At 43.3% G+C, this 16,533-nt stretch overlaps 1 protein-coding gene across 1 annotated transcript in view; it reads left to right on the forward strand.

The window, feature by feature from the left end:
- GTF2IRD1 (GTF2I repeat domain containing 1) overlaps positions 1-16,533 on the forward strand; it is a gene marked incomplete in the record, with an annotated part of 795,304 nt that overhangs the window by 228,740 nt on the left and 550,031 nt on the right. Inside the window, 1 exon segment of the mRNA XM_044054146.1 lies at positions 821-976. Within this exon segment, the coding sequence (XP_043910081.1) occupies positions 821-976 (156 nt within the window).

A 16,533-nucleotide genomic window follows, 5' to 3' on the forward strand; every position in this document is an offset into this window, starting at 1 on the left:
TGACATCGAGCTCAAATTTTAGGTCATTGTTAGATTTTCTCTTGTTATTATTATAAAAATAATATTAAGGGACTTGAATGCAGCATTTCGCCATGTCTTGACCTTATTTATTTATTTTTGTATTTTCCCTAATACTAAGTCTAGCAATTCTTCTGTAATGCTGCCTTACTCCATCCTAAGCACTTTGTATGCTGGTCATTACACCTGCTTAAGATAACACGTCTAATTGTGTCGATCTCCTTTCTCTGAAAGGATTTCCATGATGGAACACTACTTTCTCACAATCTAGAGATAGCACTTTTACAGCTTTTTGGTAATAAGGGTACCAAGTTGTCAGTAGGGTAGAGATCATAGCCTTTGCAGTCATTAGAATGTTTTATCCACCTCATGTGCAGAAGTAGTATATGAACAGTGATGTCATAACACCAAACCTCATGTGCAGTAGTAGTATATAAACTGTGATAACACCAAACCTCATGTGCAGTAGTAGTATATGAACTGTGATAACACCAAGATACTGACCTCCTCCCACTCCTTTTGTTGTGTTGTCTTGCTATTAAAAGCACTTCCAGCTGCAGGTCTCCAACTGGATTCAGTTTATATGGAGTGTGTGAATGTATCCTCCCACTAGGGGACAAGGGTTATCCATATTTTTTCTGCTACTAGTTCAACCATCCAGTAATCCAGATGTTTTCTAAACTAATGATGCCAGCATTATTATATGATCTTTCTGTTGCACCGGTGAGGTGGCCTGTAGTGAAGTTTCTGGCATTTAAATTGTCTTTAATGATTGTGTTTTAATGCTGTTATTTTCTTTAAGGTCCCTCTGTGAAGCAGCAGGGAGCAGCCCAGGAAAGTGAAGACATTAAAACTCAGAAGGATTGTGGAAGATGTGAACAAAAATCCTCTCCAGAACCAGTGTCAGATGTGTACTTGCTCAGAAAGATGGTGGAGGAAGTGTTTGATATGTTATATAGTAAGTAGCCACATTAGATGGTTTTCTTTGAGCTGTGTGGCATTTATTTTATCTTGCAAAAGTAAAGGAAGCTAAGAGTAGAATATGACCAGTGATCCATCCAATGCAGGGCAATGCTCATAGTTGGAACAGGTAACCAGGTGTGGGTTATATGTGGATTGACTCACAGTGATGAGGGGTTGACCCCTGAGGTCAAGTCAAAAGGGTAAAAAAAAGTGCTGCCTTTAATAAACTCTACATAACCCACAACTGAGTTATTGTTACATGTATTTTACCATGGTTTTATTATTAATTGTATTAAGTAGCTAACGTTGTAGTTAATTTTAGGCAGGGAGGCAGATTACTTGTACATTGTTTTAATGTAGTTTTCGGATAGAAATTTGGTTTGTAGCAAGTTCTTTTCAAGGCCATTCATTAAGTATTACTCATGGCATACATAACAAAACTTTGAATTAATTTTTTTGTTGTGTGACTTTGTTTTATGTGCTTTGGCACCGAGGGCAAGCTTCACAACTGTGCCTCATTGTATTTGTGCATGCATTTAAATGTAGTCTTCATTTGTAAGATCTGAAATAGTTGACTTAATTTGATCATCGACCTGTGGGTGTCGGATCTGCAGCTTCACCAGCATCTGGTCAGAGCTCCGAGCTCCTCCCCTTACCCGTAATACCCCTCCATCTCCTTCCTTCCCTCAGATCTCATTTGCCATGGCTTTGCCAAGCAGCATGGTCTTAGAGCTCCAGGCGTGGTAGGCACTTTTTCTGCTTTTTTGTGGGTGTTAATTGCTGTAAGTGTAGGTAGGTTTCTTCTGTCCTTTGCCTTCCCTCCCCTTCCTTTCTCGTTGCGTTTTCCATTCAAAAAAAAAAAAAAAAAAAAAAAAAAAGGTTTTCTGTGTTGTAGGTAGAGCAGGCCTTATCTCCCTTCCCCCTCCTTGTGAGTGAGTTGTGTGTGAGTGTTGGGGTCAGGTAGTTTAAAGTTTTGGTACATCGTACCTTCTTTGTTGGTATGGCAAATCAGCAGGCCAAGCTGGTCTTCAGAAAGTGCACAGACTGTGGCCATAAGTTGTCCCCAGCGGATGGCCAGACTCTCTGTGTTGTGTGCTTGGGGGCAGCCCATCTTTCTTTGGACTGCCCTATTTGTGCGGGGTTCAACCCCAGGGCCCTAAAGGATCATAGGGCAAAAATTGATCTTCAAGGGACTTCACCCTGCTACGGAGACGTCTGCCTCTTCTTCTATTGTGGTCATGGTTGTGACCGCCCCTTCTACTTCAGTCATTGTCTCTTCCTCTCCCTTCCAGGTCGGGACTCAACCTCCTGGACAGAGGCCTGTGGATAGGGAGTCAAAAAAGAGAGGAGCAAAGACTGAGAGAGAGAGAGAGAGAGAGAGAGACAAAGGGAGGAAGAGATCCCCGGACTGGTCGGATCCGGTGGGTCCTCCTCCTAAACAGCCAGCTTTTTCCAGGCCAGCTTCTCCTCAGCTCTGATTGTCAAGATTTTCGCTGGAGCTGGAGGAGCTTAGACCTCTTTCTAGGGCCTCTGCACATCGACCCTCCCGGTCGGCGTCGCTGGCCTCGTCACATTCCACCAGAACTTTATCTGAAGCGGACATGGACAAAATGATGCAAAGGTTTATTCGCACCCAGATTCATATGGGGATCTTGCTAGCCCTCTCTCTCTCCAGAGGGGGGAGCTTGCTTCCCTTTTTTGCCCCGATATCTCCTTCTCCAGTCCATCCCCCGGTATCAGAGTTCTTGAATCTGAGAGGTCCCGGAGTCAGGGGGTCGGCTCCAATGGTACCATGTACCTCGACACCGGCCCTTACCTTGACAGCGTCTGATCTGACTGGTTCAGACCCGAGTGGCTCTCTGAGCTGAAGCCTGGGCATCAGATCTGAGGGATTGGGTCTTTCTCCTTTGGCTCCGATGCTGTCGTGTCAAGGCCTACCCCTCGGTGTCTTGGCTCTGTCGGGCTCAGCTCCGATCCCCACACTGGATCCGGGGAGAGCAGTTTCCTTGTCAGTTTCTCAGGAGGTTCGCTCTTCCTCGGCTTTCGACATGGTGGAAAGGGTTCTTTCCAGTGGATCGAGGCCCCTGACCATCTCATCAGATTCCGCCTCGACTCCCTCACCTCTTGGTGTGTCTTCAGCCATTTTGCCCATGCAGCGACACCCCGTGCTCGATGTGCCCCTCGAGGAACCACAGGTAGTTGCGAGCTCTCTCAGGAGAGTCCCACCGAAGAGATTCCTCACAAGCGAAGTGCAAAAGGAGGCACGTGGACTCCTCTCCAGATTCCTTCACTGAGGATACCGATTTGGAGGAAGGGGAAGGTTCTCCCAGATTACCCCCCCCCCCGACGATGTCTCCTTTGGAGACATCATAGAAATCCTGTGCCAGCGGGGGGGGGGGGATTGGTCTGCCCCCAAGCCTTCCTTGGACGGGTCGGTGTTCCTGGAGGCCTTCGACACAGGCCCGTCTACCTCCTGGGTGTTTCCCCCCACAGATCCCTTGGTGGACCTTATTACCACCAGGGCATGGAAGGAGCCGGACACCATGGAGCCAATCCTGAGCCCTCCAGTAGACAGACTGAGTTGGAACAAGGGGTCCCCAGTGGACGCCATGGTGGTAGCTGCTGCCACTAGAAAGAACTAGCCCAGGAAAGTTCTACTGTCCACCCCCCCCCCCCGCCCGAGAGTCCAGGACGATGGATCATCTGGGAATGTGGACATATGCTTCAGCCACCTTTTCTGTAAGGGTGCTGAATTATTTGGCCAACATAACTAGACTACACCGAGACCTGGTCAAGGAGTTCACTGAGTCACCCCCAGAGTCCATGTCACCGGAGAGTAAATGCACATTCTCCGTGCAAATGGCCACTCTCAAAGGGGTTACTAATACGTCCATGTGCCTCCTCTCACATGCGACTGAAGGAGCCAGCATTGCCATGAGGCGACACGCCTGGCTTAGGCTTTGTCAATTCATGGAACCTTTTAAGGCATCTTTTGCGAATGCCCCTTATGATGGTTCTTCCATCAGTTCGTGAGACATTGTTCCAGAGTGAGAAGGACGGGAAGACACTGTCTGCCATTGGGATCCGCTTCTCTAACCCCCAAAGATCCTTTTCCAGGAATCCGAGGGGGCAAAAGAATATGTGGTTGTGGAAGTCTCAATATTCCCGGGACACTCAGGACTCACCTTCCCCTAGAGACAGAGGGGATCAGGGCAGATGCTGGCCCAGAGGCAGGGGGGGGGTCTGAGAAATTTTGGGTCTCGAGAACCATTCTCGGACAGGCCCATGTCAGCAGCCCTGAAGGGTTGACTGACTGCTCTTCTCTGGAGGCAGTCGGGGGTCACTTTTCTATGCACCTGATGGCATGGAAGTCCATGTCATCAATCCGTTGGGTGCTTTAAATAATATTCAGAGGTTATACCATCCCCTTTCTGACTTCTCTCATTCCCCCAAAACACCTCCTGGATGGTCCACCCACGCAAAGGGAAGGCAGAAGCACTCCAAATAAAAATGCTGCTAAGGAAACAAGTCATCTAGCCTGTCCCCCTAGATTAGTCTGGATCAGGCATCTATTCCATGCTCTTTTTGGTGCCAAAAAAGACGGGGGACCTAAGGCCTATCCTGGACCTTTCCACTCTAAACCTGCCAGTTGTTAAAGAGAAGTTCCAGATGGTCACAATACAATCCATCCTGCCTTACCTGCAGGAGAACGACTGGATGTGCTCAGTAGATCTCCAGGACGCGTACTGCCACATCAAAATGCAGAGACACTCCAGAAGGTTCCTCCGCTTTCTGCTAGGGGCCAATCACTATCAGTTCCGAGCCCAACCCTTTGGTCTCACCACAGCCCCCAGGGTTTTCACCAAGGTCATGGCAGTAGTAGCGGCTCCCCTGAGGCTTCAGGGAATACAGGTCTACCCGTACCTGGACGACTGGCTCCTTGCCGCACCCACCAGCCGTCTACTTTGTCAGACCAGAGACTATTTCCTGAAATTGTCAGACTTGCTGGGCATTACAATCAACTTATCCAAGTCTTCTCTAGACCCTGTTCAGCTCTTAGACTACATAGGAGCGAGATCAGTATGTTACAAACCAAGGTCTTTCTAACTCCAGAGAGAGTCTGAAACTTACGACTTCATGTGTTCGTGATCCTTCAGTCTCATCTTCCTCCAGCTGAGGAGGTTTTAACAGCCCAAGGTTCCATGGCAGCCACCATTACTCTTCTCCCCTGTGCTCGTCTTCATATGCGGGTTCTGGAGTGGACACTAGCAGTCCAGTGGTCTTTATTGGATCTGCCGTTGACACATCCTATTCATATAAGCAATGTGTGCAGGAAGTCCCTCCTATGGTGGATACACTCCCCGAAGCTAGCCGAGGAATGAACATTTACTGCAGCCCCTCTCCAAGCCACTGTGACCACAGATGCTTCCCAACTAGGGTGGGGGGGCATTGCTCGGGCAGGACAGTCCAAGGCACGTGGTCCCTGAATGAGACCAAATCGCATATCAGTGTTCTAGAGATGAGGGCGGTCTTATTAGCATTGCAGGCCCTTCATGCCTTTCTTCCTCTGGGAACTATTGCAGTTCAGACAGACAATATGTCAGTGGTCTGGTACATCAACAAGCAGGGAGGAACCGGATCTTACCCCCTTTGTCACGAGGCTGTGAGAGTGTGGTAATAGGCAATCTCAACCAGCCGTTTTCTGGTAGAAATGCACATTCTGGGTCGATCCAACATACTGGCGGGCAAGTTGAGCAGGACTATTGTAATGCCTTATGAGTCATCTCTGAATCCTTCTGTAGCGGTGCAGATCTTCCTCGAGTGGGATCGGCCTTGCTGCAATCTCTTTGCATCTCCTTCCAACGTGAAGTGCAGCGAGTTCTTTGCGCTGATTCCCTCCACAGGGAAGCTCTGGTCCATACTTGGCCTCCAGGTCTTCTTTATGCTTATCCCCCTTTACCTCTCATGACAAAATTTTTCCAGTAGGCTCGCCGGTTGGGGAGCAGAGTCATCTTCATTGCCCCATTCTGGTCTCACCAAATCTGGTTTCCCTGTCTTTGGTTTCATCTGACAGTTCCTCCTCAGATCTTGGATCCAATACCAGATCTCATTTCACACCCCTCGAGGGTCTCTCATCCAGACCTGGGCAGTCTGAAACTCACTGCTTGGCTGCTCCAGTTCCCTTGATTGCTAGGACTCTTGGTTTGTCTTCCCCGATCGACTGTTCTGGTGGGAGCTCATAAATCGTCTACCAGAAAAATATACCGTAGAAAATGGAAGGGTTTTTCTATCTGGGCTTCTCAGTGGGATTTGGACCCTTTCACAGCTCCTGTTCCAACGGTCCTGGAGTTCTTGGCATACATTTTCCTGCAGGGTGCCAGCTCATCTACAGTGAAAGTTCAACTGGTGGCGATTTCCAATTTCCATGTAGGTGAGAACATGGCTTCTTTAGCTTCCTCCAGACTTTGCAAAACCTTTATTAAAGGTACTTTTCTTTTAAGACCCCCGGTTAAAGATCCTATCCCTCCTTGGGACCTTACCCTAGTTTTCAAGCTTTGGTTGCTCCGCCCTTTGAGCCTGCTGCTTCTGTGGATTTTAAATGTTTATCCTGGAAGACAGATTTTCTAGTGGCTATTACCTCAGCTAGGAGAGTGTCAGAACTTCAGGCATTATCTGTCAAACCTCCATATATGATTTTTCATAAAGACAGGGTTTTACTTCATACTAATCCTTCTTTTCTGCCTAAAGTGGCCTCTGAAACAAATATCAATCAAGTGATCAATTTACCTGTTTTCTTTCCATATTTTCAGAACAGGGGTGAATATAAATTGCATTTGTTAGACATGCACAGACAGAACAGCTACGTTTCTACTTACACAGGACTAAAGTCTATCGCAAGTCTGACCAGTTGTTTGTGTCTTTTGCTACGCCCTTTCTGGGCAAACCAGTTTCTAAGGTAACTATTACCAGATGGATTGTCCTTTGCATCCTTCAGGTTTACAAAGACAAATGTCCCTTCCAGGTAGCATAAATGCCCATTCTACTAGGTCCTACAAAGTTAGCTGCCTTTTGGTCTAGAGTGTCTTTGGACGATATTCGTTCAGCAGCTACTTGGTCCTCATCTCACATCTTTATTTCTCATTATAAACTGGACATGGTTTCCAGAGGGAGAGCATCCTTTGGCTCCGTGGTGCTCCAAAATATCCTTCCATGAGGGCCACCCAAGGTTTTGGTAGCTGGGCACTCTGTCCCACAGGTTGAAGATCAAATGAAATCAACTACTTCAGATAAAGAAGTTATGTACTCACCATAACGTTCCATCTGAGTAGTTAGACTTCATTTGTCATCAACCGTCCCTCCCTCCTTCCCCCTGATCTTCTCTTTATGTTTTCTGCATTGGCAGGCAGGAAAGAGCGCCTTTGTGGCTCTCCTGTTTTTCTTTGTTAGTGAAGGTTATTGGATTGAGTTGATGTGAGGGGTATAGCAAACTCAATCTGAAGGAAGGAAGGAGATGGAGGGGTATTATGGGTAAGGGGAGGAGCTTGGAGCTCGCATTAGATGCTGGTGAAGCTGCCGTCTCGGATCCGGTCTAGATCCGACACCCACAGGTTGATGACAAATGAAGTCTATAACTATGCAGATGGAACATTATGGTGAGTGCATAACTTGTTTTTTTTTCCTTATATTTTTTTGGGATTGATCATCAGTATTAGTAGTTAAGTGTTTGGATATGTATGCAACTAATGTACAAGAAAGCATCATTGTCTGTTGTTTTATATTTTTGTGAGGAAAATGCGCACAATGCTTGTTTCTTGTCAAGTAACATGTGGTACAAAGCATTCTGTGAGCTGGCCATGGGTTATAGATGTCTAACCTCACTGATAATTAATTATTTTCAACCTTGTGATTGGTGCACATATACTAAATAACCCCAACACTAAATCCACACTAAATCCATAGCAAAGGATGTACAAAGGGGGAAGATGCCCCAATCAAAAGCTGTTTGGGGGCATGGTTGACACTGTAGAAGATGATGTCGATCTGTGCTTGCAGGCAGTATCAGTAATCCGTTAGGCAGCTGCTATAGGGATTGCGGGGCTCTAGCAGCTGCGAAAATGACAGTCAGCCAGTGTTTGAGTTATGAACTGAAGCAATGAACTAGTGTAGCTCCTGCATACACTTTTTTGTTAGCAAAGGCATTTTACTTTATTTTACAGAGTTTAGCAAAGAAGTGTTATATAGAAACATAATAGCTCTTTATCTAGCCTGAAGACCTATTTTTTAATTGCTTAGTTTGAATGTCACATCAGTGAATTTGATAGAGTAAAGAGTGGCAAAGTACTATCAGTAGCTCTTTGTTCAATGTGAAGACTATAGTTTTGTTCCTTAACTTTGAGAAGACATTTATTTGTTTTCCTTTTGAACCTCAACTTCAGTATGGGGGATTTGAGGGTATTGCCCAGGATGCCAACCAACTCAGCACAATATCACTATATTAAAATATGTATCTTGCTGCAGGATTTTTCTACTATTACCATCTTATTCTAAACAATTTATTTTAAACTATCTTATTGTCTTTTGGTGCTAAATATTCCCAGGGCTCATGGTGGTTGTAAGCAGACTTTTTTTTTTACCAGATTATCCTCAATGTGCCTTTAAAAGTGTAGCTTAAGGCAGTTCTCCATAATAATAAGACAATTTTTTCACATGAACAGCTCTGTAATGTTAACCTCGTGTTGTATTCTGAAATGTGTTTCCATATTTCTCTATGCTTGTACTACCTTCTTTGAGTTTGCTTTGATTGGTGCTCCAAGATGACCCTTTTCTATGTTTTTGACCTGTGTTTTGTGGCCTGTCTCTATCAGATGAGAGCACTGAAAATACACAAAACTAAAACTGTAGAGGAACCTGTGGTGTATACTGTGGTATATACTATGGCATATACTTAAGCAACAGCCGACGACATGGTGTGATATATTGAAGATTTACCCACGGTTGGCGAGATTAAATAAAACCAACCATGGGTAAATTTCAATATAGCACAACGACGGAGTCGGTTATTGCTATGATACAATGACATTATTTAAGAAAAAAAAAAACTTACTTTTCTTAAATAATGTCTTTGTATAATGGCGTATTACTGTTTTTCCGCATGTGGTGGTATACTGCTTCCTTGTACTGTGCATGCGTATGGGGCTTGCGTTCCTGCGCATACCCAGTACATCAGTGCTTTGAAACGGAAGCAACGGAGAAAAGAAAGTCTCTGTTGCTCATTTTTTTTTTCTTTATTAAAAAAAAAAAAAAAAGGCTTTGGACACTTTATACGAATGGGAAAAAAGTCCGGGTGACCGGACCTTTTTCCGTTGGTATATTGTGGGATTTACAATGGACACACTGACCAATCAGCATGCACGTTTTGGAATATTAATGGGGGGGGTCATTGTATAATATGGTGTATACTATGGTGCATACTATGACAGTATACTGATTCCCACTACAGGCTGATGCTTCACTTCACTTGGTGTGTGTCAGTGCATCATCATAATGCATTCTTATAATACTATAGTGCTTAATTGTCCCTTAATTTCCCAGTTTATATAGTCATACATTTCCGTTACCCATCTATTTCCACTAATGTTTAACTGTTTCATTGCAGAAGCAGTTTTGTCCTTTCCACTGTCAGTGTCATCAAATCCACTAATCCCTGCCAAAGGTTATAACCAGTTCTAGAGAGGTGGCCCTGTCACATTTCCGGGGTTTATGGGAAGTGCCATATACCATGTATTGTCCATCTCTTTCCTTCCTCTGTTGAACCAACATTTAGCCATTAGTATATTTTTAATTTTACTCAAAGGAAAATGGCCATTCTGTTTTTTTTTTTTTTAATCATTGCTGCAGGCAAGAAAAGTAACTGCCATTTTTTTTCTCTGCAAACTGTAGTGACATCCCAGGAACAGATCTTTTAGTGAACTTCTGTGTGCATGACTGCATCGGGTTCACATTATTGATTGCATGCATATTTCAAAGTTGTCTTAAGGCTAACCTAAAAAGAAAAATGGTGTACTGTATTGACTTTGATGGAGTGATAGATGGCAGAAGTGACAACTGCAGTTCCAGAATAGTTCAGCTGCTGCTGTGCTGAAGATGGGCTACAGTCTGGAAAGATCTTTACCCAGTCATTGTTGTAGTGCCTCTCATTACTGAATGAATTGTGAAAGATAAACTTTTAGAATATGTTCTGGAACCAACAGCCTTGCAGTTTTTGTTCTTTTAATTTGCTGGCATTTGAATTCTGACATTTCTCCCAGAATCTGAAAGAAAAATGGATATATGTCTATCGATTTTGATCCCCTCACCTTAGTAAAGAAATGTTTTATGACTCATTGCTTATTGTCATTGGAGTAATGCAAGGGTTTCCCTTTTAAGGTGCCTTTCTTGTAAGATATATGAGTACACTCACAAGGAGTTTAGTTTTCTCATTCTCTTTTCAGCTGTTGCTAACTTTAGAACCGTTCTTTATGTTGGACATTTATCAAAATAGCACATTTTAATGGCATGAATTAATGCATTTTGTAAGATATATTCCAAATTCTATGTGAGGATATACATCATTCTTGTATGAATCATCACTGCTTTTTGTACAGTGTTCATGGTAAGACATTATAGCCTATCCATCATCTAGCTTTCTTATCTTCACTTTCATTTGTAATGTGTGGCTGAGACCCATAGCCAGCATGTGTAATCCCATCTGAATGGACCGAGCTCATACCGCATCTTGCTAACTTTTCATTTATTCTTGCTGAGACAGTTGTGCAAGCTGCATTAGTTATTGCCAGAGTTATTATGTTGTGCATATTTGTGATAATATACACACAGAAATCTTCCCAAAGCAGAAAAAAAATTGTATAAAGTAAAAACTGAATAAAGACAATAACCAAAAAAGAATGCAATTCCTTTAATTAAAATTCACTGGTCACTTTTGTCTCTTATCAAACTGAAGTAAAACTAAACCAAAGGTAACTTAAATACTGATTCCTGTCATATGACTTGTGCTTCAGATGTTTCCTTTTAAGGTAAATGTCAAAATTGTCATAGATATTCAAACTTCCTTCATATTTGTTAAAATATTAAATTGTAGAAGAGAAAGTCATTGACACTGTAAAATAATTCCTTAACTAAACCAACAGAGGTAAAGTAAATACACACACAAATCTGCAAAATGATGTAATATGCACATTTTCTTTATCTGTCTGAAGAACCTAGTTGACGCCTGTCTGCATAACTTCAGACATGCCATGTGAACTTTATATTTATTTTGCCTTGTAAACCTGTCTCCCAAAATAAATGCCTTCTGTAGTTTGGGACTGTTTTCTTAAAGAAAAGTGTACATCCATACTCCTACAGAGACATTAATGTTACAGATTGACTTTTTGTTTATTTCTCACCTTGTGTGCAGATTCTGCAGGTCCTCCTTGTGTCCATGTGGGTCTTCAGGTGTTCCTGTGTATCCCAGGGGCACATCATAGGTCCTTCAGATTGTCGATATGTGTGCATGCCATGTGTGAATGTGTGTGTTTGCCCATCTTGTGACAGGCTGGCATCACATCTGGGACTGCTTTCCTGCCTTGTGCCTACTCTGGGATAGAACATGGCTCTCCATGACCCTGAACTGGACAAAGCAGGTAATTGAAGAATGAGTGAAACAAATGCCATTCTATAATGATACTCCACAGCTGTTTGTAAGCAAGCCAACAGCTGTTTGTAAGCAAGCCAATGGAGGGGTTCTAGCTTGTTCAACTCTACAAACCATGGATAAAAAATGTCTTGCTTACACCCAGATGTAGTTTGTTAGCATATTAACAAAGAGCACAGTAAACACAGAGCTAACCTGACTGATTCTTGAACTAGTGGGTATACAAATGCTGTTCTCTTTGTGGTTTAATCCACCATGCTCTCCCTGGCTACATCTGAAGCAATATCTCTTTATAATGATAGGCCAGACTTTGGCAGGGTAACAGGATGACTGTTATTGAGGAACCTTTGGAAACTCTAAAGCCACCACTCCCAAGTAGTTTAGCATCTGAATCCTCAGGAATAAGTAAATGTTTGAGTAAGTCAAGTATTTTTGAATAAGAAACTCTGAAAAGCAGCAGAGATTAATGCAAAGGAGAGCAAGAAAGCAAAACTAAAGACCAGCAGTAAGTAGAGATGGGCAAGTGCATCTCTGAACAGTGGCACGAGGAGCATTATCATGCCTAGGAAGTTAACTACCATCTGGTGAGATCACAGAGGCGCAGGTATGACAAGTCAAGCCAGAAAGCCACAGGGCTACACATAGACGGTAAAGTGGGGCATTCGTAACATTCAGTAGAGCTAGTCAGCAAGGTAGGAGATGGACAGGCAGTGAAGTAGAGAGAGAGAAACTCAACAGCAGGGAGATAGAGCCAGAAGGAGCTTAGACACCTGCTTAATGTGACTTGATTTAAAAGTAGGGAATTAACTCCGCAGTTCACATTTTATCCTGACAAAGGAAGTGGTACAGTGAGGAGAGACAGATAAGCCATGTGCAGCTTAGTAGGACCAAACAGCTGACTGATTAACAACTTGCTTGCTTGTTGATTTTATTCAGCAGTTCTGTGAGCTGTTTATGTGGGGAAGCATCTGTGCTTTAAGCATGGATTGGCACTGTCCCACTGTCGCTGGACACTGCAGGACTGCAGCTAGGAATCCTGGACGAAATGCACTAGCTAGTATGGTTTTGCTTACCCAACAGCTGGGATGGTCTTGATTATGCATACTTTAACTAAGATGGCCAGGTAGACAGCAGCAGAGAACATAGTATTACTATAGAAAAGGCAAGAACCAGGGAAAAGAGGGGACAAAATGGCCAGGCAGAGGTTGAGTAAAGCAAGAGGAAAGGAGCGATGCTGGCTGGAGGAAAAGAGAATGGAGAGGTGGTTTAGGTGTTAGCTTACATGGTCGGGTTGGCTTTGGGACCTTTGTTGAGAAAGTGGGGTTTGTGGCATTATTTTTATTACTTCTGGAGCAATTTCTTCCAGCATTCTTTATTAACATATGCATAACTGCATCTAGTTCCATAAATTAGCTTAAACTGAACTCTTTAATAATCAGTTATAACAAAATCATCTTGTATCTGTTTGCCAAATCAACATTTTTATAACTCCTAACTTAATGTCTTCTAAATTAATGCCAAGCTTTTATACTTTTTATCAAATTCAAAAGAAGAAAATAAAAGAAAAAAGAGAATGAGTTACTACTGTTGGCTAACTAGTGAAAATGTATATAAATTTTGTTTTCCCATAAAATTTATCCTGAGTTTTTAATAAACTGATACTTCAAATACATTTTCACTGAGACAAGTGATACTCATCAACCTATTATGTGCACATACCAGCCAGTTCCAATGCTTAGACACTGGCAGTATTTGTATATAGACCAGCCACATACCATTGAGTAAAGTCCTTACATCCCTCATACAGATTTTCCCCTTCCATAATTAATTTAGTGCATAGAGTATGGTGATTATGCCCCAATATTTGGAAAAAGATATACCAGTTAATCAGCAGAGTGTTGTGAGACTCCATCTTAACAAATGTTAAGCACCCCCTGCTAAACTTGTCAGGTCTAGTGCTTGGCAGTAAAATCTGCCTGTACTGACCAGAAAATAGCAGCAGAACAAAATATTTGTTTCAGCCTGCTGTTAATACCAGTAACGTATCCTTAAGTTCCTCTAATTAACTTAGAAAATTGCTGAGTAACAGGATTTGTGTTGGCATGTATTTTCTGAAGGATACGATCTCTGAAACCCCAATGTATGTCATTATTTAGTGATTTCAGTCTTCAGTGGTTTGTCAGAAAACCACAGATTTTTATGAAGAACCGGCTAATAGTATGAAACAATAATCTGGATGTTCTGTGAAAATCTGGACAGTTGAAAGGTATGAAAGGTAAGTGTAAACATGAAGTACAGTGTTACACTACCTTTCTGACAGGAACCGTTAAGTGTTTTACAGGTTTGAAAGCCAACAAAACACTTTGTGATTTTTTCCCCTGTAACTAGTAGTACATGGAACTGATAAAGCTCCATGCACTACAAAGAATTATGATTGTCTCATTGATCATAACCCAGTATTATGTGTTCTTGATATGGATGCCAAAATTCACCCCTCAAGCTTTGCTTTTAAGGTGAAATTCTTGGCATTCATGTCTCAAACGCATAATAAGCATGTTATGATCGGCGACCTGATATTAATTTCCCTGTATAGTACACGTAGACCACAGTAAACCTGTTGAGAAATATCACCTGGGAGGAATGCAACTGGTAGAATCAGAGCAGGAAGAAGATTTTGGGGTGTTAATCACAGATGGATTGGACCACTGATGGCACAGAGGGAGAGGGAGATGAGGCAGTGACAGTAGCAAACAGAATGCTGGGGTGCATTCTCAGGGTGATAGATTCCAGAAGTAAAGAGGTAATGCATCCACTGTACAGACCCCCCCCCCCGATATGACTACATCTTGAGTACTACGTGCAGTCCTAAATGCCATATAAGGAAAATAGCGTCAGGCATCTGAAGGGAGCAGAGCAAAGCTACCAGAAAGTTCCCTAGGATGGAGGGAAGGGAATGTAACCGGAAGCTATAAGACCTAGAGCTCTTCTCACTTGAGACCAGAAGTGATGGGGGAATGATACTGGTGCACAAGACAACAGACAAGACCGTATCGGTGACAAGTGGATAGGTAGTTGTGAACAGGACAGACAGAGCCTGAAAGATGGGGCACAAGCAGTAGATTGTAGGTAATAACTATTCCCTGGATGTCAAAAATCAACTTTTCACAAAGATGGTTGTGGGCACATAATATACTGCCAGACTGGGTGGTATAGAGAGACTGCATATAGGCATTCAAGAGGCATGGGACATTTAGAAAATAAGGTAAGGAAGAGGTAGGAATGGAACGGAGTTAGACTGTTAAATGCACTTGTAAAGCAGACTCTATAGCCTTAATGTCTCCGCCTGTCCTTAATGAAATGCAGTGTAATTCTGATACTTCCTTTGCCACTGATGAAAAGGGCTTTACTGGAGTTTACATGTGCCTTCACTCTGTTACACTTCAGACAGCTGAGATGAGTCTTTGAAATGACCATGCATCATGTGGTAGTAATCTTGGTGCTGCTACATATTGGTTTTGGCATCTTTGTTTCTTATAATCCAGTGGCAGTTTTTACTTGTCGGTGTGTGCGTGTATTTATAATTCACGCTAGTCATGCCACTGGCACTGTAAAGCTTACCCATCAGCCACTTTGTTTATAGTATAACATGTGAAAAACTTTACAGTAGCAGACCTATACTGCAGTCCAAATGATAGCATGTGCACATAAACAGCACAGACACACACACACACACACACACACACACACACACACACACACACACACACACAAATAAAACCGGTTTGATGGAGCTTATGCCAAGTAGTAGTCAGTCTTTGTTGAAAGTTTAACCCACTGGATGGATTATATTATTTGACATAGGTAAGCAAATATTTCTTGTTCCCAAATGGGAATTTATTGTTTTCCTGATAGCAGATGTTCATCGTGTGACACTGCTGCAGTCATTACACTTGGGTTATCCTGCCGTCAGGCAGTTCCCCAGTCGGCCTGAGTTCCAAAGTCTTGGTCCGGCCTCGGTTGCTGTCACTTCTTCCCTGACGTCAGTGTGCCAGGGGGATATAAGATGCAGCTGACGCCATTTTCTTCAGTCTTTCTTGCCGCGCGGTGCCCGAAGCAGAATCAGTTCGCAAGTGCCGGTCGGCCAACTCCTGAGATTTTCATACCGAATCCAGAACCGAAGTCTTCTAAAAAGCTAAGTACCCCATTGGGGAAACTTTTTCTTGCCTCAGACCGATGTCAGTAAAAGTTAATAATTGTATTTCTTGTGGGAAGCAAATACCTCCTAAGGATTTCCACTCCTACTATATCCCATGCCTAGGCCCTGACCACAACGTCACTGGTTGTCGGTTTTGTGCTAGGTTTAACAAGCGCACTATTAAACGTCTGTTTGATTTTGCCCGACATTATTTTGGCAGAAAATTTAATTATACTATGCCGTCAGAACTTCCGACGACCGGAATTCATAAAAAGCGCAAGGACAAGGACAGGCATCAGAGGCCCAAGACTGACGACGAGGCCTCTTCTTGGCCGGTCGCCGATTCTCCGGTTTTCAATGAGGCACCTACGCAGCCTCTGACGATCGCTTCAGTAGAACCACAGACTGCCTCTGACTCCCACGTGGAGCTGGCTGGGCCTTCAGATGCCCCTGCAATTCAAATTACTGAGCTTAATCCTACAGAGGGACCCGAAGTAGCTGAACATTCCACAGCTTCAGAGGGTGTTTTCAGACCTACCCAGTTAACAATTAAACCCTCTGTTAAGTCTAAGCCTCCCATAAAAGCAAAGAAACAGACACAGCAATCTCCAGGGCAGGCTTCCATGCCTAAGAAACAAATGCTAAAAATGGCCGAAGACCTAAT

This window comes from Protopterus annectens, chromosome 13.part0 (assembly GCF_019279795.1).
Source record: "Protopterus annectens isolate FY-2018-M chromosome 13.part0, PAN1.0, whole genome shotgun sequence".
In the NCBI taxonomy this organism is placed as follows: Eukaryota; Metazoa; Chordata; order Ceratodontiformes; family Protopteridae; genus Protopterus; species Protopterus annectens.